The 23,165-nt window shown below is 36.0% G+C and overlaps 1 protein-coding gene across 1 annotated transcript; it reads left to right on the plus strand.

Annotated features, from left to right (window-relative positions):
- Positions 1-1,501: 1,501 nt before the first annotated feature.
- LOC120630570 (xylose isomerase-like) lies at positions 1,502-15,800 on the plus strand. The gene is made up of 9 exons (XM_039899830.1): positions 1,502-1,593; positions 2,425-2,571; positions 5,398-5,677; positions 6,899-7,129; positions 8,065-8,277; positions 9,966-10,059; positions 11,934-12,098; positions 13,649-13,734; positions 15,269-15,800. Exons 1-9 carry the CDS (start codon positions 1,518-1,520, stop codon positions 15,357-15,359), a joined length of 1,383 nt encoding a protein of 460 aa, XP_039755764.1. The 5' UTR covers positions 1,502-1,517; the 3' UTR covers positions 15,360-15,800.
- The last annotated feature ends 7,365 nt before the right edge of the window (positions 15,801-23,165 follow it).

Raw genomic sequence — 23,165 nt, forward strand, 5'->3', positions numbered from 1 at the left:
ACCCATATGACAAAAACGACAAAAATTAAAACAAAAATACTGTGAAAACAATATAAAAATTAAAAACAATAGTAAAATTTAAAATTTAAATAAACATCCAATAACAATTACAAATTTCTAAATCTAAAAAATAAAATAATGAAAACTATATAAAAAAAAAAAAGTTTATATCCGATTCGCACTGCGATGTTGTTTCAACCAATGCCGGAAGAAGGCGACATCCAAGTGCTCGTACATTGCGAATCTCATTTTTAGAGCGACGTCATCGTTCCCAAAAGGAAGCTATTCTGGAACGTGTTAAGGCAAAGAACTCGGGCAGTCTTGCAGTCTTTTAAAAAGGGGATGTTTTAATTTTTGCGCCTATCTGCCTAACTAACAAGTACCTATATATTTTAACTCGCTAGCGCGGGCGCCGTGACAAATTTTTTAACCTATAAGTGTGCCGCTAGCTTAATAGGGTTGGGAACCCCTGCAATAAGTATTTTTGGTCCTAGCAGTTCGTTTTAAACAATGTGTCCTAACAAATTTTTTACAGCGAGTCTATACAATAGATGAATTCCTTAATGACAAGGTTGTTGGAAGTACAAAGCTTCGCTTCCATCTCTCAAATGACAAAATAATTATTGTAAAACAGATGATGTTGGAAAGGAGCTGAATTCTTTGCCAGCTTCTTCTTGGTAGGATCTGCCTTCAGAACCAGTGGTAGGTAGAGTCACAACGAACGGACAGACTTGACGTTTAAAAAGTGCTTATATTAGTACTACTTGAATTTATTTTTTTGAACTTGAATTTATTTATTCTACTGAGAAGAAGCCGGTATAACTCGGCAGGAAAAAACCAACTATTTACATTTGGACATTGTTTTTTCTATCTTGTGACTGAGAGAAGAAAGCGGAACCGGATGCTTCCAAGTAGCCTTTTCATTTAGGAACTCATCAATTATATACGCGGTAAACCGAATGTAAGCGTGAATGAATGAATGAATGAATAAATACACTTTTATTGTACACCAAAGAAAAAAGTAGTTACAGAGACATAAATACATATCATGAGAGTACAATTTGAGATGCGGTGATATGCGGTGCGGTGATGCGTTCTAGTTATGTGCGTTTTAAGTAATTAAAATATCACTTGCTTCAACGGTGAAGGAAAACAGTGTGAGGAAACCTGCATGCCTGTTCTACAAATGTTCTCAAACGTGTGTGGAGTCCACCAATCCGCACTGGGCCAGCGTGGTGGACTACGGCTTTAACCCCTTCTCATAGTGGGAGGGACCCGTGCCCTGTAGTGGGCCGATAATGGGTTTATAACGATGATAAAAGTTAACTCGCTGTAATGTTTTTTTTTAAACATATAAGTAAAACTTATGCATTGGTAGGTCCAAAATTATCTTAGGAATCATATTATTTAACTAACTAAAAAAAAGTAACTTTAAGATACTCAATCCCACAATCCCGCAAACATATCTTCAGAATAAACTTTTAGAACTTTAAATATACCTTAGAGAGATTGGAAAGATGTCGTACGCTCAATCTGGGAAGAGACAAAAAGTGCGGGAAGTAAAAGCAGTTGACAATGTGGACTACTTCCAAGGTAAGCTTTTGTCATTAGCAACCTACTTATGTCATTAAATACCGTAAATAAACGAGAGATGTGTGGCTTAGCAGCAGAACCAAATATTAGTTCACGCATAATGGGTAAGCAACCTTGACTCGCCCAGTAAATAGATGTGTTGGCTTTGGAGATTTGAAGAAGAATTGGTCATGTGATGCGTAAATCAGAGCTCCTTAAAAAGTCATTTTCTGCCATAAGAGTGCAATACACGTTGCTTTCCGAATACTCATGGGCCTACCGCGGTATTGTAGCGCTACGACAATGTTCGCCGAATCGAGAGTGCCTGACTTATTGTATTGTTAGAACTCGTGTAACATCTTTTTTGATTTTTTTGACACTCCGTTACAAAAAACTGACACCCTGAAGTTAGCCATAAAGTTTGAGAGTGTACATTTGTAATTGTCAAAGTCTGCGGGCTCATACGGGTGAATTTAATTTATTCAATTGTACACAAATATTAAATTTTAATGTCGAGTGTAACTTTGTTCTCCCATAATGAGTCTATTAGTATTCCAAATTTAAATAAGTTTATTAAGTCCATTTCTTTAATTATTTAGAAAACTTTCAATGTATTAAACACCTATTTTCTATCGTTTGTGTCGTTTTTTCTACAAACGTAGAATAAGGCGAAAGATAAAATTTCTGAAAAGGTTTTTATCTTGTTACGCCAAAGAAGTAGAGCTTCTAACGCGTGTACATTCAGGCTTTACACAGATTTGTTAAAAAAAAATTTATATCTGCCATGACGCCTTCCTTTTTTTATTGCTTGCTTCTCAGGAACTTTATCTGAGGTTTGTGTGCTACTTTCAGGCATAGACAAAATAGAGTACAACAACATGGCGACTCCCGCCGACACAGCCAACTTCCGCTTCTACAACTGCACCGAGCGTGTACACTCGCGCACTATGGAGGATTGGCTGAAGTACAGCGTCTCTATGACTGATTTTAGGAATAATGGTATGGTTTAGTTTTACCATGACGACTTCTTTGGCGCAGCGGTGAGCGCTGTGATTTTAAGTTGGCGGCGCCGCGTTCGATCCCAGGCAGGGGCATTTTGAGAATTTATAATTTTATAATTATATCTGGTTTGGTAGGAATGATTAAATGACCCTCTTACCCGTGAGTATCGTACGAGGCGACTAAGGGAATATAACAAAGGACGGGTAGCAGCGTCCCTTATGCTACTACTACTGTTTGCTGATTATTGGCAAACCCTCCCGTTGGAAGAGGCTTTTAGGCCTTTAGCAGTGGACAGTTATAGGCCCTTGATGAAAGATTAAAATGCTCTGACTCCCCCAGTTTGTATTTGCCCTTGAACGTTGTGTGTTAGTCGGTGAGTTGTACTTACAGAAATTAAAATTAGCCATCAATATTAAATCATCAATATTAGAAGTAAATATAAACTTGTTGTGTAGTTTACCATGCTACATAAAATTGGTAATTTATTCAAGGGAAATTGTATATTAGAATAAATTACAATATGAACTCTTTGAAATGTCTCTCAACAAGTTCAAAGGTAAACTTATAGAACATAGAGATATAAAACGTAAACTTATAGAATGATCCCATTATAATATTAACGATTACGTAACGATAAAAAAAAACCTTGGGTGTGAATTACTTCATAGCTAATTAGTAATTGGCTGGGTGATGGTGATAACAAAAAAAATACCCGGCTAAGTTGCTGTGGGCTCTTAGACTAGGACGCGTTTGGAACCCTCCTAGCTTTAGATTTGAAGTTAACGAATGTTGTTATAATCATCACCTCACAATAATGGTAGCATGTATGTATGAAGCGGTGATAGCCTTGTTTAAAGCCGATAGTGTTGCCCAAATGCAAGAACAAGACGAGACTTAGCCAGTCTTGGTCTTGGTCTTGCGCCAATACACCTGGTCTTGGTCTTGGTCTTGGTCTTGCGCTCCCAGTCTTGGTCTTGGTCTTGGTCTTGCAGCAAGAGTCTTGCAAGTCTTGCAATTACCTATTAGTCTATTACTATTTATTAAAGTTTACTTTAAATCTTAGAAAAACGTATTAGAATTGGAACATTGTGAGCTTGAATTAACATAGCCATAGTAAAGATCAAGCAGATTAATAAATAACTGAAGATTTGATAAGAAATTCGAAAAATCAACTGACCTATATGCCGTTTTCCATGGAAGTAACTGTTTCTTAATAAACATTTATGATTTATAAGCTTACATTTGCTAAAACATGTAAAAAAACAAATTAATTACAATAACTTCACTGTATTTTAAAGAACAATACTTATCTGTCTAGAAAGAGATTGAACCCTCAACTTATAAGAAATTTAATAAAAGAGTTTTACGATTTATCATTTATTTGAATAAAAAATAAAATACAACACAAATCAACAGCTTTATCATTAGGTTATGATACTTTATATCAATTCTTTTGACCAAGAATTAATACAAAGTAACCATCTGGCTGACTCATCACTTAACCTATTTCTATGTTTTCTAAATACTAATGATGCTTTAGAAAATAACCTCTCAGCAGGTACTGAAGTTGCAGGTATTGAGAGAAAATCACGGGCCATTTTCGATAAAATCGGATACTCTGTCTCATGCGTCCTCCACCAATCTAAAATCACCAATCTGAAACTTATTTATTCTTTGGAACACCTGTAGGTACTCTTAAAATTCGAAATTATTTTGCATGAATAGTGTCAAATGTTATGATTTCGGCGCGGCGGCAACGATTGTTTTAGATTTCAAAAGAAGCCGCCGGCGCGTGTATCATAACCATGTACTTCCGAAAAGCGGCAAATTTCTTTGAGAAGTAAGTACAAAACCTTTGATGCCGCATTATCAAAGTGCCGATGGTTAAAACATAACTATGCATGCACTCAGTTTGATTTTAATAGATATTTTTTTATTCGCTATGTTTATGGTATTAGTCGTAATGCGCATAGGTCCAGTTTTTCATATTCTTTGATATAGTTCTTTGCGTCTCATAGAATTCCTAAGCGTACCTACCTACCTATACACCGAACTGTTACACCTAACTACTCCGTGAAATAGCGCTAAGTCCTAGCTGCAAGACGCAAGAGTCTTGCAGGCTATGTCTTGTTCTTGCTCAAGTCTTGCACGGTCAGTCTTGGTCTTGGTCTTGCTAAAAATACGCGGTCTTGTTCTTGGTCTTGGTCTTGCAAAAACGCAAGAACAAGACCAAGACTGCAAGACCAAGACAGAATTTGGGCAACACTAAAAGCCGAAGCTTTAACGGGTTTCCTTTGCACGCACCACTGACTTTTAGGAGTTATGTGCGTTTTAATTTAAGCAATTTAATTAACGCGTGCTTTAAACGTCGAAAGGGCCGACAAGGCAAAGCAAATAGCAGAGGACAGGATAAAATAGACATGGTTGGAGGAGGCCTTTACCCAATCTGGGGTTCTTGTGATAAGCTAACATTTGTAACGATAAATTTAATTTTTGTGTACCAAACCTAAAATACTAATGTAAAACCGGCTTAGGTATGTAAATTTAAGTTAAAGGAAATAAAAGGCTTTTTTATTTTTATTTTATTTTAATTATTAAACGGCGAAGGAAAACATCGTGAGGAAACCTGCATGCCTTATAGTTCGCCATAATGTTCTCAACGGCGTGTAAAGTCTACCAATCCGCACTGGGCCAGCGTGGTGGACTACGGCCTTAACCCTTCTCATTCTGAGAGGAGAACTGTGACCTGTGCTGGGCCGGAAATAGGTTCATAAGTGCCCGTGATTACGCCTACATAAACGATTTTTTTTTTTAACTTTCCAGGATCAGACGCCCAAGGCAGGCCGACATTCAACCGCACATGGGACGACAACTCAAACACCATAGACAATTACAAACGTTGCATCAAAGCGTTCTACGATCTCTGCACGAAACTCGGCGTGAAATACTGGACCGCTTTCGATACTGATTTAGTTCCGCAGACAGATAACTGGGAGGAGAACAGAAGTAACTGGGACGATATTGTGGAGTACATAAACGAGTTGGCGCAAAAATGCCAAGTCAAACTGCTGTGGATAGCGCCGGATTTACATTCACACCCGAGGTAATTATGTTTTATTATTTCGCTAACTAAAGCGAACGCGTTGATAGCCCTGTGGGAAGGACTTCACTTTAGAGAAATCGAGTTCGAAAGGAAAACCTCTAACTACAAATAAATACATCTAATAATTGGAACACACCACTCCAGTCTTCATTGGACCAAATAGAATTTGTGACTGACACAATATCGTTTGGTGGTCAAATTTGTGCTCAGATTGAAACCTCATTAAACCTTGTAGCCACATCGTCTCTTGTTGGAAACTTTAAAATTCCCACCTTTTGGTAGCGCCGGATATTTTCTAAGTTATGTGCGATTTAAGGAATTAAAATATTACTTGCTTCAACGGTGAAGAAAAACATCGTGAGGAAACCTGCATGCCTGAGAGTTCTCCATAATGTTCTCATAGGTGTGGGGAGTCCACCAATCCGCACTGGGCCAGCTTGGTGGACGACGGCCTTAACCCCTCATTGTGGGAGGAGACCCACACCCTGTGCCGGGCCGGTAATGGGTCGATATATTTATTTATTTTGGCGCCTCGCTGAGCGCTGTGAATTTAAGTAGGCGGCCCCGAGTTCGATTTCCGGCAAGGGCAATTTGGGACTTTATAGTTTCTGAAATTTCTCTGGTCTGGTCTGGTGAGAGGCGAAGACGTGCCACCAAACGATTTAGTATTCCGGTGCGATGTCGCGTAGAAACCGATTAGGGGCTATGACTAACATACTCCCTAACAGGTTTAGCCCGCTACCATCTTGAAAAAAAAAGTGTGTGTACTTTTTAAGAAGTAAGTAGAAGTTATACTTCTTTGGCATGACAAGACAAAAATCTTTTCAAAAATTTTATCTCTCCCCTTATTCTACGTTTGTAGAGAAAACGGATACTAACAATAGAAAAAAAGTATTTAAAACATTAAAAGTTTTATTATAACGCATTATCTAGTTAAATAAAGTTTATTAAAATATCTATTTGTTTCTACATAATTAAAGAAATTGACCAAGATTCACTCAACATTAAATTTTGTGATTTATGTACAATTGAATCAATTAAATCACCGGAATGAGCCCGCGGACTTTGACAATTGAAAGTGTACACTGTCAAACCTTATAGCTAACTTCAGGGTGTCGGGTTTTTGTGTCGATGTGCGCGCGCATCGTAAAAATTTACTCTGATCATTTATCCCTAACGTGCCAAAAGAAGTATAACTTCAAAAAATACTTTGTCCCCCAGATATGCCTGCGGTGCTTTCACAAGCAACGAAGCAACCTCGTTCGTGCAGGCCGCGACTCAGATCAAGAGATGTTTAGAAGTCTCGCAGCGTTTGAACGCCGAGTGCTTCCTTCTATGGCCCTACAGGGAGGGTTACGACGCCATCTTCCAAACCGATGTTGCCAGGGAAATAAAGCTATTCGCGAAATTGCTAAAAATCACCGCTGAATACAAGGATAGGATTAATTATAGGTATAGATCAGGGAATAACACACACACACACAACACATACGTAAACAGGTGCTATGGTAATAAGTTGGACCGTAACATTAGGAAGATCTTCCTCCAGAATTACAAAATTCATTTATGCCAAGAAGGCCCAATTTATAAGCACTTTTGAAAGCTTCAGCGCAGCCCAAATAATGATATTTATTGGTAAAATTTGGCTACTTTACGTTCCAGTATAGCATTTACTACGAAATTCAAAATTCATTTATTTCAAGTAGGCCTAATTAATAAGCACTTTTGAAACGTCAAGTCAGTCTGTTTGTAGTGAATCTACCACAGGTTCGGAAGGCAGATTCCACCGAGAAGAGCCGGCAAGAAACTCAGCAGATTGCTCTTTTTTAACCTCATTTTACAGTTTACAAGCTTTTAAATTCACTATCTTATGAGAGATGAGAGCTGAGCCTGCTTCCAAGCAGCCTTGTCGTTAAGAAATTCATCGATCGTATAGTAACCACGATTGTGCTCGGAGACCGAGGTTCTACCATACATCTTTAGAAGTTGTATATACGAAATGAAAATGAAATGACGTAACAGTATAACAATACACGTAACAGAATAAATAAATAAATATAATTGGACTCAGAAAGCAGGGTCGCTGCCCACTGCGCCAGTCGGCTTTCTGAGTCAAAGGCCGTGGGTTCGATTCCCACAACTGGAAAATGTTTGTGCGATGAGCATGAATGTTTTTCAGTGTCCGGGTGTTTATATGTATATTATAAGTATTTATGTATATTATTCATAAAAATATTCATCAGTCATCTTAGTTCCCATAACACAAGCTACGCTTACTTTGGGGCTAGATGGCGATGTGTGTATTGTCGTAGTATATTTATTTATTTATTTATATTTAAAGCAGAATTGTATTACTTGTTGAACAATCTACTATTATTTATTTACAGGTGTCAGCTACTAATAATGCCTTACCACGGTAGCTTCGGTAGAAATTACAGTAGCTTTGGTAGCTCATCATGGCAACCCTCGTGTAGGGAGGACATGCTTAACCGATACATGTGGGACATGACCAGCTGTCTGTACTTCCTTAAGCACCACAGTTTGGAGAGGTTTTACAAAGTGTGCACTCCGCCTGGACATCACATGTATATGGCTAATGTGTAAGTATAGAACAAACATTTATATTATAGACTTTCTTTTTTTTTTACTTGTCTGTTCTACGTCCTTCTTCCAGAAATTCATCAATTGAAAAATAACCTTGTTCAATAGCCACTTTTTAAATGAATTCTTTTTTTATACGGTAGTGCGGCTATTGATTTTTGGATTGCATTGAATATATTTGCACACATGGCACTACAGTTTTGCAAATACATGGCTGTCCTAGTGCACTTATTGAATATTAATCTTTTTTCGGGTGCGCTTTATATAATAATAATAACAAATATACTACGACAGTCAGACAGACAACAGACTATCGCCATCAGTGGCGCGCATAGCCCTGGGACCCAGGGCATGCACAAGGTGTTTAGCACAACATTTTAGTTGCAAAACTTTATTGGTTCTATCTGAAGGCTCTGTATGACCCTGAGGGTAGGGTATGCACTGCTTATTTGCATATATGCAATGCACGCCACTGATCGCCATCTAGTCCCAAAGTAAGTGTAGCTTTTGTTATGGGTACTAAGAAACTGATGAATAATTTAATGAATATGCATAAATACTTATACAGATAAACACCCGAACACTGAAATACATTTATGTTCATCCAAACAAACATTTTGCAGTTGTGGGAATCGAACCTACGGCCGTGGACTCAGAAAGCAGGGTCACCGCGCCAATTGGCCGTCGTCTTAATAAAATTATAGACTTATTTTTTTACTTGGCTGTTTGTTCTTCGGCCTTCGACTGTTTGTTTTCCCGGTATAAAATATATAAGTTGTTATATTATATATGTTACTCACTTTTCCAACTTTATGCCAAAAATCATGGTTATTTGTTACTTAGTAAGGGTGTGAAGGAAGGATAAATAAACAAACTTTCACATTTATTATGAAAGTTAGGCTCAATTTGCTAAACTCCGCGAAAAGCAGGAGAAGCTGTATGGTGTAATTTATAATTTCTTCAATCTTTATGCTCCACACCCAACAGATCTTCGGCAATGTACCCTCTACGCACGTTTCGCTCTTTACAATGAATTATTGATAAGATTAACAATTATTCATTGTTAAGTGAACATCTCCCTTTGCGTGACTAGATGGAAGACAAAGTATTCGGCAAATAACTTTTTATCTCGTGCGTGCAATGCTTTCAACAGCAAATATTGTGAGACGGACATTTTTTATGTCAAAATTGGCACTTTTAGCAAATTTATTATGCTTTGAAGTTTTTGTTTTTCTTTTATGTTTTGATTTAATTTTTGTTTCATTTTCGCTTGTACTTATTCCTAAGCAATTGTGGTTAATGTTATCGTATTATATGTATAACTAAGTTGTGGAAAATCATTGGTTTATGTGATATAAAAATACGGCATTACTTTTATGTGTAATAGTACTGTTTGTTTCCCTTGCTAATAAATAAATAAATAAAATCTCATGAGGTGTCGGAGCGAAACGTGCGTAGAGCGTACATTGCCGAAGATCTGTTTGGTGTGGAGTATAAAGATTGAGGAAATTAAAAATTAAACCATTCAGATTAATAATAAGATATAAATTACACAACAGACTACGCGGAGTAAGTATAGCAAATTAAGCTTAACTTTGAAGATAAATGTGAAAGTTTGTTTGTCCGTTTGTTTTTACGGTGAAGGAAAACATCGTGATATATATATGATATGATAATGACTTTTCAGGTACAATATGTTCGGCGGGGTGACAATATCAAACAACTTCAATTATTCCGACGTTAAAACCACGACTCTGATGATGAAGTGCGTTCTCGATCAGGTTAATTTTAACACGATTTTATTAACTTCACTGGTATCTATTTAACTCGGCATAATGTATATGTACGTATGTCAAATATCTATCTATCTATCTGTATATATAAAAGAGAAAGTGTGTGGGTATGTTCCGTATAGGCTCCGAAACGGCTGGACCGATTTCAATGAAACTTTCAGGGAATCTCCGGATTGACCTGGCGAGTAATCCTGTAAATTTTGGTGACGATCGGAGCACTCCTATTTTTGAACTGTCAAACTGTCAAATACAGCTTTTATTTACTACGATGATATTCTACTGTTGGGAGTACATGGGTGTAGATAATGATCTTCACCCGCTCGAGAAGAGAATAGAAGAGAATGAATACGAAGAGAAATAAATGATTTAATATATTATTTGACCTAAATTAAAAATTTAATAATGTAAGTTTATTGTTTAAATAAAATAAAGCAAAATCTAGCCCGGCGAAGCGGGCTGGGTACGCTAGTGTATATTAAAAATTCAGATACAATTTCGGAATTTCTCAGTGATTGCGGCCTGAGTGCTTAGCCAACTAGGTTTTCAAAACATCCAAAAAAAAAAATCAAATTCATAAATGTTTTATTCATGTAGGCGTTTATACATTTAACATGTTACACTAATGTTAGTGATGGTGATAACTTCATTCGTTAACTTTAAACTAAAGGAGAGTTCCAAACGCGCCCTGGTCTAAGAAGAGCCCACAACAAACTAAGCCAGGTTTTTTTTGTTATCACCATCTCACAGACTAGTTAATGTTGAGTTTCAAAGTTAGAGCAATTCATATCCAAGCTTTTTTTATCATACATGTAATCCTTAATATTATAATAGGATTTTTCTATAAGCTTACGTTTTTTATAAAAATTGGAATTATTTAAAGACATCTCAGGGATTTCACAGATGAATGAAATGAGAGTAGAACTATACAGAATATCGCTCTTTAAAAAGATAATAATTATGATGAAAAGGGCGCTCCGAAATACTCTTAGGTATACTTATATTATAAACAACGTGTAACCGAATCACGAAATACTGTTGAAGAATCCATAAGTATATTTCATAAGGTATCACCCTGTAAAAATATTAAATCAAAGAAGCATATTTATTTTTCCATACAAACGAATTAAAATATTAACTGTTTACTTATGACAACCCTATTGAAGGTAAAAGACTGACACGCGCATAGTACATACGCTACGCGTCGCGTACCAATTAAAGTGACAGGAGTCACTTGATTTAAATTTAGCATGCGTTCTGAACTATGGCAGTGGTTTACTCAAAAACTATAAGCGTAACATTTACAGTGCAATATACTAGGTTACATAAAATTCATAATTGCATACAATTCTACAATAAACTGCCAATTGACATCTCTTAAAAAGTTCAAAGTTTGTATTAAACTTAAGCTTATAGAGAAGTCCTATTATAGTATAAAGGACTACGTAATCGATAAAAAAGCTTGGGTGTGAATTATTGCTCTAACCAGTTTGCTCTTCTTATAATTTTAAATGACATTGTGAAATGGTGATAACAAAAAAAAAACACCCTGCTAAGTTTGTTGTGGGCTTCTTCTAAGAGCAGGACGCGTTTGGAACCCTCGTAGCTTTAGTGTTAAGTTTACGAATGTGGTTACCGCCATCATCTCACTACCGTGTAATTCTTATGTACGCATCAAAAGTGCCACCTATGGGCCTACTTGAATAAAGATATTTTAGACTTTGACTTTGTTTCACAGATTAGTTGCAGAGACAGTACATAATGTATCTTTAAACCCTGTGATGTATTATTTCGGGTTTCATGTACACGTTGTACAAACAAACCGCCAGATAAAACTGCAGTCAAGGCCTTATTTTTTTCTCTAGGGCGCAGCACCCCCTGGCGGCATAAATCTGAAGCTCCCGTGCCGTCGGGACGGCGACCTCCGCGACCTGGTGACCTTGTACGTGAAGTATATGGACGCGTTTGCGAAAGGCTTGCGGCTGGCCTGTACTATCGTGGCTGAACAGGTTTTCGTGAAACAGTTACAGGTGAGTTTTTTTTATTTATTGATTTTTAATTCAATCAGTAAGTACGTCATCATATCAACCCATTATCGACCCACTAGAATACACGGGCCTCTCACAATGGGTTAAGGCCATCCACCACGCTGGCCCAGTGCGGATTGGTGGACTCCACACACCTTTGAGAAAATTATGAAGAACTCTCAGACATGCCGGTTTCCTCACAATGTGTTCCTTCACTGTTGAATCAAGTGATGTTTTGATTACTTAAAACGCACATAACTTAGAAAAGTTAGAGGTGCTGGGATTCGAACTCGGCCCAACGAAAGTGAAGTCAAGCATCCCACCGCTTTCACCGCTTCCAATCAATCAATCATTACGGTTAACACCAATCACACTAATAAAATACGTAGCAAATTGACAAGAGAACAAAAGAAAGAAAAAAGATTAATAAAACAAAATTCATAAATATAACATTATCATTAAAATAACGTTACAATAGACCTACTAGTACCTAACTATGCTATTGTTACACAATCAAGTTAAGTTAAAAACCTAGTTTGATCCTAGTTAACAAAAATAATGGTATTAACTTTAAACACTGACCCTGTCAATTTGTACGAAGAAAAAAAAGAGATATGTATTAAGACAATTAAATTAATAGTCAGGTGTTTAAAAAGCATCCTATATCGAGTGTTAGCGGCGCGGTGCGGCGGACAATTTCTGTCTTTTCCCGAAGCAGAAACAAATATTCGAATACTTTCTTAATTTGATCAGCTGCTTCAGCTAAAATGCTTACAGAAATAGCTGTGACATTTTTAGAAGTTCTTTGACCTCATTCAAAAAACATGTCAAATATTTACTTATATAACTTAAATTAATTTATTTTCCGTTTTAATTTTATATCATCACTATTCATTGTATAGTATTGCAGGTATTCAGTTTTAAATTTTGCTTTATTTGATTAGCTTTTAGATTATCTAAATAAAGCATGCTGTGGTCATTTCTAGAAGGTTTCAATCTCCTGTCTTTCTCTTGTATTTATGTTAATCTCATGATAACGTCATTGGTTGTTACCAGTTTAATGAGCCAAAAAAAAAAAACTATTTTGTATATGGCTCTGAGTTACTAAATATAGGATATATCGGATTGGAGGATCTTTGACGACCTCTACCTTTCTACTAACTTCGCTGAGCGCAGTGGTTTTAAGTTGGAGTCACGTGTTCTAAATTTGGGAATTAATAATTGCTGAACTTTTGCTCTCTGGTGGGACGCTTCGGGCTTGACTAGTTACAACCTGACCTACAATGACGTGCCGCTAAGCGATTTAGCGTTCCGGTACGATGTCGCGTCGAAACCCACTAGATTTGACGGCCGCCTGGCGCAGTGGGCAGCTACCCTGCTTTCTGAGTCCAAGGCCGTGGGTTCGATTCCCACAACTGGAAAAGACTAGACTTACCATTTTAGACTGCACTTAGCAAAAATTTCAAAAATTGTCAGCGACAAAATTAATAAGTTAATTTTCGTGCAGTTTTCCCATTTTACTGTTTATTGACTTGTTTCAACATTTATTGCAGCACCGCTACGCCTCGTACTACAGCGGGTTCGGTTCCCGGCTAATCAGCGGCGACGTCTCAATGGAGGAATGCGAAGAGTTTTACAAGTATGTTCTTTTTTCACTTGTTTAGTAATACCAAAATTACACCTAATTTGCTATACTCCGCGAAAGGAACAGACTCTGTATGGTGTTCTTTATAATTTCTTCAATCCTTATACTCCACACCAAACAGATCTTCGGCAATGTACCCTCAACGCACGTTTCGCTCCGAAACCGGAGCATCATCAGGGGAAGTTGACTTTACAAATATCATAATCATAAAATCAACCGATATACTATAGGGCCCGTCCCTTTCTACAATGAAAAGGGTTTAGGCCGTAGTCCACCACGCTGACCTAGTGCGGATTGGTGGACTCCAAACACCTTTGAGAAAATTATGTAGAACTCTCAGGCATGCAGGTTCCTTCACAATGTTTTCCTTCACCGTTGAAGTAAGTCATATTTAAATAACTCAAAAAGTCACATAACTTAGAGATAGAGATGTACGGGGATTTGAACTTAGTACCCCGAATGTGAAGTCGAAGGCCCACCCACTGGGCTATTAAAACTCCTTCCGCGTTTTATTAACCGAAATATCACTTGCTTCTACGGTGAAGGAAAACATCGTGAGGAAACCTGCATGTCTGAGAGTTCTCCATCATGTTCTCGAAGGCGTGTGGAGTCCACCAATCCTCACTGGGTCAGCGTGGTGGACTACTGCCTAAATCTTTCTCCTTTTAGGAGGAGGCCCGTGCCATATAGTGGACCTTTAAACGGTTGATATGATGGTGATATAAAGTCAACATCTCCCGAGGATGCTCCATTGTCGGAGCAAAACGTACTTAACATTACCGATGTTATTATGATGCGTGAAGTCCACAAAAAATTCTAATGATACTATCCTACACAGCTAAAATATCCATGAGATTCAGAAAAAGACTATTCAATATTGGGAATTATATTCTGTGCTCAGAGTGCAATACTATCGAGGATGTTTATCACATTGTGGAATGCGTCCGAAGCGAATTAGAAAGACTCTGGTTCAGGGCTCACTTTAATCTTGATTTGCGGGAACAGGGGGTTTGTAACACTGTTTTTGGCGCATCCATTATCTAAGGAGACCAGAAAACTTTATGACATATATAAAGTCTCCATTGAGCGTAAGCAGTCATGAATATCATTAAGAAGCTCCGATGAGAATGGCATGTTCAGAATCGAACGAACCCTCCATATTTATTTATTTATTTTGTTTTAACTCTTTATTTGTGCACCACAATGAAGTTAGGAAAAAATAAAACAATAGAAATACAAAGACAGAAGTAGAATACAAAAGTCGGCCTTATCGCTTAGTAGCGATCTCTGCCAGGCAACCTTTGGATTAGGACAAGATGAGTGAGAGCGGACAGGTGTTGTAAAATTATTATAAACCTACATTCAAATAGCTAAATACAAATACATAAACAAAATTGCACGAATAAAAAAAAATATAATAAATAAATATAAAATAATAAACTAATATATACTCAATCATACATAAATACTCCATAGAAATTGAGAAAAGAAAAACATCTTGGGAATCTCAGAATATTTGTATTTCCAGAAAAAATCAAGCTCAAGAACCCACTTGTAGCAGATCGGAACACTACCAAGTTGTGTTCCAGAGATACCTCGACACCTGCGAGCACATATGATATACGTCTTCGGATGGTATCACGATACACTGCATCACTATACAATAGCATCAGTTTCCTATAATAGGATCATTATCTAACATTACAAATTATGTAGGGTAGAAGTAAGAAGTTCCGAATGTTCTCTTTTTGAAATACTTTACAACCCGCTGGGTGGTAATGTAAGGGTTTCCACCCGCAGCTATTCGAACATGCAATAAGGAAAAAATATTGTTCAATTATCTTTTTAAGTTTTACAATATTAAAGACTAAGTATTACATAACTCCACATTATATCGAAGCAGTTTAAAGGTTGATATTTACTAAAAAAAAAATTGTATAACTAATAACTAGTCACCATAAATATCATCCCTCTATAACCAAAGATAGTAATTTTGGCTGGGCAGAATGCACCTTGTTTCCGGTCGTGAATTATTTAATCGTAACTCGGTTATATTAGCGTTAGTTAGTTTTAGTATATTAAAAAAAAACAAATATGCCTTATTGATTGCACCCTACCTATTTATATATATCTATTTATATATAAATATATATATATATAAATAGATATAATTATATATATTTATATATATATATATACTGTTCGTTAGTCTAGAAGCATAAGCAGTGTAATTTTTGTTTTGTTTGCCTCAATAGCAGAGCTGGTCACAGTATCACATATCCCCAGTAGCGTGCACTTCATACACGCAGAAAAGTACTGCCTACCCTGATGATTTTATAAACCTCGTATAGGACGTGGTATTTTCCATTGAAATTAGAAATGAAATTTTCTTAAATATGGTTGGTTACATATGATAATTCATAATAGTTTTATAATTTTATTCAATCTTCCTGCTTTATGCCTATGCATATCCTTCAAGCAAATTCTGGCTAGGCCCTTGTAAGATAAGTAAAGTTAACATAAGGTAGGTTAGAAATCTTTATATGTATAGGGTTTATCCATATTTATCGATGTCAAATCGGTTTAAGTCAAATTTAATATTAAAAACATTTTTCGTTATAGCCTTCGAATAACATATGAATGTAAATTAAAACATTTAAATTTATTTAACGTAACACAACGAGTGGTCTTCTTGTGGCCCACTTATAGCAAATATATTTTACAGTTATAACGTAAAATAACAGAAAGAGTATAAAAAAATGCATGAAATCTCTTTAAAGCAAGTGAGAAAGCAAATTGATTTGGGAACACTTACAAAACCGTTCTTTAACCGATTAATTGCACGTAGACTCAAGGCCATTTAATAGTAACACGACAGGTCAATCAACCCAGTCAACGCGCACACTAGCTCACCTTTCACTAATCGGTTGTGATTTTGTTTCTAAAATAAAATCTACTAACCGGTTAGTTTCCAAATACCGGTACGAAAAATTACGGTACCGGTTTTCATGAAAGTTGTCTTTGAACCACCTTCGGCTTAGAACGATTTTGCGTCGAATAATATGGACAAAGCCTTAGGGAGCATGAACGCTTTTAATTTACTCTAATACAGCTCGCAGACCATGTGATAAAATAGAATAATTCAATTTATACTTAGCTTTAGCCCGCGACTTCGTCCGTGTTTGTTTTGGTTCTTTAAAAATCGTTTGTTTTGCAGGGATAAATATATCCTATGACCGTTTCCGGGGCAGAAGCTATCTCATAGCACCAAGTGATAGGTCACCATCAACCCATTTCAGTCCACTGCTGGACATTTGCATGCCATCTTGCTCTATTGCTGATGAGCGGCATCTAGTCAAAGTCAAATTAAAAAATATCTTTATTCAAGTAGGCCCCATAGGTGGCACTTTTGATGCGTACATTACATGAGAACTACGCGGAAGTGAGATGATTGCGATAACCATATTCGTAACTTCAAACTAAAGCTACGAGGATTCCAAACGCGTCCTGGTCTAAGAAGAAGCCCACAACCAACTTAGCCGGGTATTTTTTTATGTTATCACCATCTCACATTGTCAAAATTATATGAAGAGCAACCTGGTTAGAGTAATAATTCACATCCAAGCTTTTTTATCGATTACGTAGTCCTTTATACTATAGTAGGACTTTTTTGTAAGCTTACGTTTAAAACTTTGAACTTTTTAAGAGACATCTCCAAGATGTCAATGGGTAGTTTATTTTAGAATTGTATGCAATTTCCTTCAAATGAATTTAATGTAATTTAGTACTTATATTGCACTGTGAGTTCATTCTTACTTCTAATGTCTAAATTATTGCAGTCACATTTTTTCTTAAATTTAGAAATGTTTTTATGAACATACATTAAATTTTCAAATATGTAGGTTAGACGGCCGACTGTCGAAGTGGGCAGCGACCCTGCTTTCTGAGTGGCTGTGGGCTCGATTCCCACAACTGGAACATGTTTGTGTGATGAACACGAATGTTTTTCAGTGCCTGTGTGTTTATCTGTACATTATGAGTATTTATGTATATTATTCATAATAATATTCATCCGTCATCTTAGTACCCATTTTTTTACTGACTATCAAAAGTAGTTTTTCTCTGCTGCTTATCTGGCCCGCCCAGCTCCATTTTATGTCAACTGCTCTTTGAACGATATCAGTGATTCCAATTCGGTTTCTGATCTCTACATTGGGAACCCTATTTAGTAGACATTGGAGCCACCTTATTTGTAAGGGTCTGCGTCATTTTGCAACCCAGAAATACTTTGCATCCCGGGATTCCCACAGGAGTTTGCAACAATTCTAAGGATTATCGTAAGGATCTTTTTCACTAAACACGAGTGGAACCGTGGGGCATACCTAGTTAGTACCTTGAGTCATATAAATTTAGTTCAATAAGAAATACGATATTTTTATACTCTTGTTAGAACATAAAAATTCTAGTGTAACATAAAAATTCATGATGTTTAGGATCCGCGTCTCGTCCGAGGCACCGCACGTTCGCACCACGTTCTAGTTTAAATCAAACTTTATGCGTCGTTGTAATTTTTAAAATAGTTGTACATATATACTAGTGATATCTTCATGTGCCATAATTCTATAAGTGTGCTTGTTCATTTGTTTGTTTGTCCTTCCTTTACGTCCTAAATAAGCAACCAATTAACTTTACGTTTGGCATAGAGTTTGTTGAAAAGACTGAGAGTAACACAAGCTGCTTTTCAACCCAGGAAACAAAACGTTTCGAAAAGCGCAGAGGAAAACCCCGGGCAAAAAAAACAATTGTGAAAGACCTTAAACAATAAATTATTAATGTACAATTTTAATAACCGCAAGTTTCGACTTCAACTGACAATAAATACGAAGATATTTCTGATTTATTGATGGCCTAATATATTATCAGTTCTTCTTTGCTAAAGCGACGTTCTTGCTGTAAAAAAACGCACCATGCCTGGAATTTCGTAGTAAATTATACAACGTGTAAAAGAAAACCGAAACAATACTTCACAGGCTTTAGAATTACATTATGTACTATCTCTGAAACTTATCTGTGAAACCGAAAACCTAATAGTTTTTGAGGAAACCACTGCCATAGTTTTTACTGAATGAAATCAGATGGGATATATAACATCACATGCAAAATCATGTGACTCCTGTCACTTTATTAGATACGCGTCGCGTAGCGTATGTACTATGCGCGTGGCGGTCTTTATCTTCAATAGGGTTGTCATAAGTAAACAATTAGAATGCTTCGAATTCGTTTGTATGGAAATATAAATAAGCATACTTCAATATTATTTCGTAATTCTGTTACACATTGTATATTTATCTATATATATTTTGTTGTAAGCTTGCGCATACTCTATTAGTTATGGTTGGAACGGTGAAATAAGGAAACACAATAATTCATTCATATTCATTTTATTACCTTTTTATTTTTTGCATTTCTTTCGTATATTCACAGCGACTTATGTAATAATAATAAAATATAACTCGACACTTGTGCTTAAGATAGGATAAAGGCGCTACTAAACGGGCTAGACACTGACTTATTATTAATAGGATAAACTGCTGTTTTTGATGAGAAACATCTATAGGCGAGGTAAACCTGATTGTTGGCGTAGTGATACATGCCGTGGCGACGTATCGCGCAAGATGCTATACGTATAGGTACGTATATCGCTATATGTACTATACGTAGTCCATACGTAGTAGTGTGTGTAGCGTATACAGTATTATTTACCGCGTAATCACACTACGATTGTAATGCTTTATCTTTTGATTATGCCACATGTGACTCATGTTGTAATCTGGCAAATGCTTAAACTTATACAAAGCAATTGACTGACATCATTATGGCGCGTGTTCAACAACCCCCCCCCCCCCCCCCCTTCCCCTTTCCGCGGGTGTCGTACGAGGCGACTAAGAGAATGTAACGGAGAGCTAGCAGCATCTTCCTCCGTGCTACTACTACAATCTACGGCAATCACCAACCCGTCGCCGGCAGAAAAAACATGGCGGTATTCGCCGGACGAGCTCTGTCACAAAAAGCTTTTCTACAACGTAATACGGAAAACAAGTACACTGTAATAAGAAAGGTTAGTTTGGCTAGATGTTGTGCAATTTGTTGATCAAGTTCCAACCAACAATTTTTTTTTTTCAATAGATAAAGTCTTTAATTGTAATAGCCCGTTTATGAGTCACCTTGGATAACACGTTCCTCAAAAAAAGAAAGTACAAATAGCATGTACCAAAATTTTTATAAATTGTTACTTAACTTTTACTATTGTTTTAATATAGCGTGAATTTTCAGTACAAAAAATGTTGTTTGTATTCGAACCCCAGTTCACAAACATGACTGGGGTCTCACAGTGCGACCGTGCGTGAAAGATTATGTTTAAATTACGGCGGGGCACTAGCTTCTTTCTTCTCTCATTGATTATAGAGTATGGACCCACCATGCCTTTAATTTAGTAAACGATTATTTTTATTTATCTATATTATATTTTTCATTGGTGGAACCTCCAATCTAAAATTCCAAGGAATTTAACGTTTCTATGAAATCATCGTTTGTGAACAGAGGTGTTAGTTTAAGTAGGTTACATTATTTGTAAACATTTTACACATATTTTGTTTTCACATTTAGTGAATCTTAAGATTAAAAATTATATGTAACAAGTCTATAAATAAATTGAAAATTAAAAAATAATTAAGCACACTAAATTTTAAGCGTTGAGAAAACATTCTTAAACTAATAGTTAATAAAACTAATAAATAAACGAATCGCAACTTTTTTTATGTACTCACTTAAATTAAAAATAGTACACCTAAAAACGTATCGTGTGACTTTTGCAAACGGTTTCCCGCTAACAGATTCCCGGTGTGACTTGTTATTGGCCTGCGTGCGACCAATAAAAAGTACGACTAATATTTGTACGCCAAGACGCATATTTGTACGCAAATGCGGACATTTTTTGATATAAAACATCTAAAAGCGGAGGGTAAAGCCGATTCTTGGCGTGGCGACACAGGCCGTGGCGACGCATCGCCACGCTGTATGATAGAATATATGTACTATACGTTGATGAAATTACTTGAGTTGACATCTTTTTAAAGAAATTTTTGAATTAAAACATTCTTTTTTAGAAAGAAAGTCATCATTTTTTGGAGAAAATTCGTAATATTGTATTTTTTTATCATGTCATATTTAGTTCCTGTCATAATCTGTACTTTTGTGCCTATAACTTGTACAAAATAATTTCGATGTTTCACATATGCCAGGCGTCCTTTTTTTATTGTTTATGGTATCTGGCCTATACACAGAGCTACTTGTAGGGGATGGAAGGAGCACGTCGTAAAAAGTGCTGGCCTATGCCCATCAGTAGGTGTCAAGCTTCATCTGCCTTTAATAACACCGGCAACGACGCCCTCAAGACCGGTAAAGCAATGCTTCGCGGTATTAATGACGAGCTCTGTCATACCAAATCCTAAATTACCCACGGAAGTGAAAAATGCGAATTCGTTTACGTTATATATAACATACGGTTATCGAAGTTTCTGAGGGTAGATCTTTAATAATTTATATGTATACCTTAATAATAAGTTTAATATGATTGCTAATCAAATAATATAAGTTCAATATGATTTGTCTGTTAGTGAATATGTAAATTATTCTTAAAGAGAAATAAATGATTCTTTAACCTAAAATCCTGCTACTACTACACAAGTAGTTTCGATGCGTTGGCCTTAGATTACACCGTTAAGATATTGAGGATAAAATTTCTGCGGTTAGTTAGCGGGTAAACGTTTGCAGAATTCAAAACCCTACTTATACGCGAGGTTTTTAAAATTATTATGTACGCATTTGCTTCACATGACGTTTATAAACGTAATGAAGTTAGACGCAAGTGGATCCTAAAATAAAATTTATTGGTGATAATTCGACCGTACACAAATCTAAAATCATCTATATTGACAGTAGATACTAATGGGCGTATATAATACCAAAACGCTTTTCTAACATTTGCTTGTCCCCGTATTAACAAACATTAAAAATAAAGATGCGATTGTGAGCCAGAAATATTTTCGGTAACGCTATTCGGAATCGATTAAAATTCAAAGTCGTCAGAAAATAAAGTTATTTTTGGTAAGTATAAATCGGAAATTAACACTTCCGCGTCCCTCGCAATCTTTATAGGATGTTTCTTAACTAATTTAGTCATAATTCCTTATTAAATTTTCCTCACCCTCACATATTTCGCTCCGAAAAGTACAAACGGTAAATACAGCTTACTTTAGAATTTGTGCACTCAAATAAGCACCTGTCTTATATTATTCTACATTCGTAGCCAAAAAAAAATGGTCTCTAAAAATTCACTAATACTGAAAAAAAAGACTAAAAACATTTGTATACATAAAGGACAGTGTAATGTGGAATGAGCGTAAACTACGTCATCGTAAAAAATCTCGGAACACATTCTTGTTTTGTCATAAAAGCACCACGGTTATTTTGTTGAGTCAATGTATTTGTGTCATATAGATTTATTTTAATTTTAGGGCAATATTATTTAAACTCCATTTTTTCTCACTTGTCTTACAATATAAAAAAATCTTTTCAGTGTAAAATATATTTTAAAAATACAAACAACTGCGATGAAATAAATAAACCCAAACAAAACAAAAAGATGACTTCTTTATGTAAGTTTGTTTCCATATTAAAAAATAATGTTTACATTATAAGACAGGTAAAAAAATAATATAGGCTAATACGATTGTCACACAGAAATCCTTAACTAAAATGAGAAGTCCATCCTAACCCACACACAATTAATTCTAATTCTATCAAAACGTATTAGTTCAAGAGCGGTCAGTTTAGTTTAAGGATTTTGTGCAACTTAATGAGAACTTTAATTTGATTGCACCATTAAACTTTGCCCATAAATTTGAGATACCCAATACTAGTCTATGTTACATATACTGGAAGATTTTTTAGTCACTGACCAAATGAAGACATTCATATCTGAAAATAGAACACGCTTGTTTTCTTTTGACTTTTGACTCTTTGTTTTTTCTAACTTGTCTTATAATGTAAACCATCTTTTCATTTCTTTCTTGTCTTACTTCTTTCAAAAACATACTTTGTTTTTGAAAATAGATGGGAAACCAAATGTATAGAAAAAAATAAAACAAATAATTTTTTTTATTACTTTCAAAACGATCTTTACATTAAAAAGTAATGAAAATGTCGTTTTCATAAGACAAGTTAAAAAAAATAGAGTTATGACGACGCTATATCGATATAATAATAATCTCGTGTTGTTGGATCAAGGGTCGGATACAGAAGGATCCTTGAAACGGTGCGTATTGTGAGGGGGTTCCTCACTCTGGAGCCCTGACCGCCGGTTG

Source organism: Pararge aegeria, chromosome 16, assembly GCF_905163445.1.
Source record: "Pararge aegeria chromosome 16, ilParAegt1.1, whole genome shotgun sequence".
Taxonomy (NCBI): Eukaryota; Metazoa; Arthropoda; class Insecta; order Lepidoptera; family Nymphalidae; genus Pararge; species Pararge aegeria.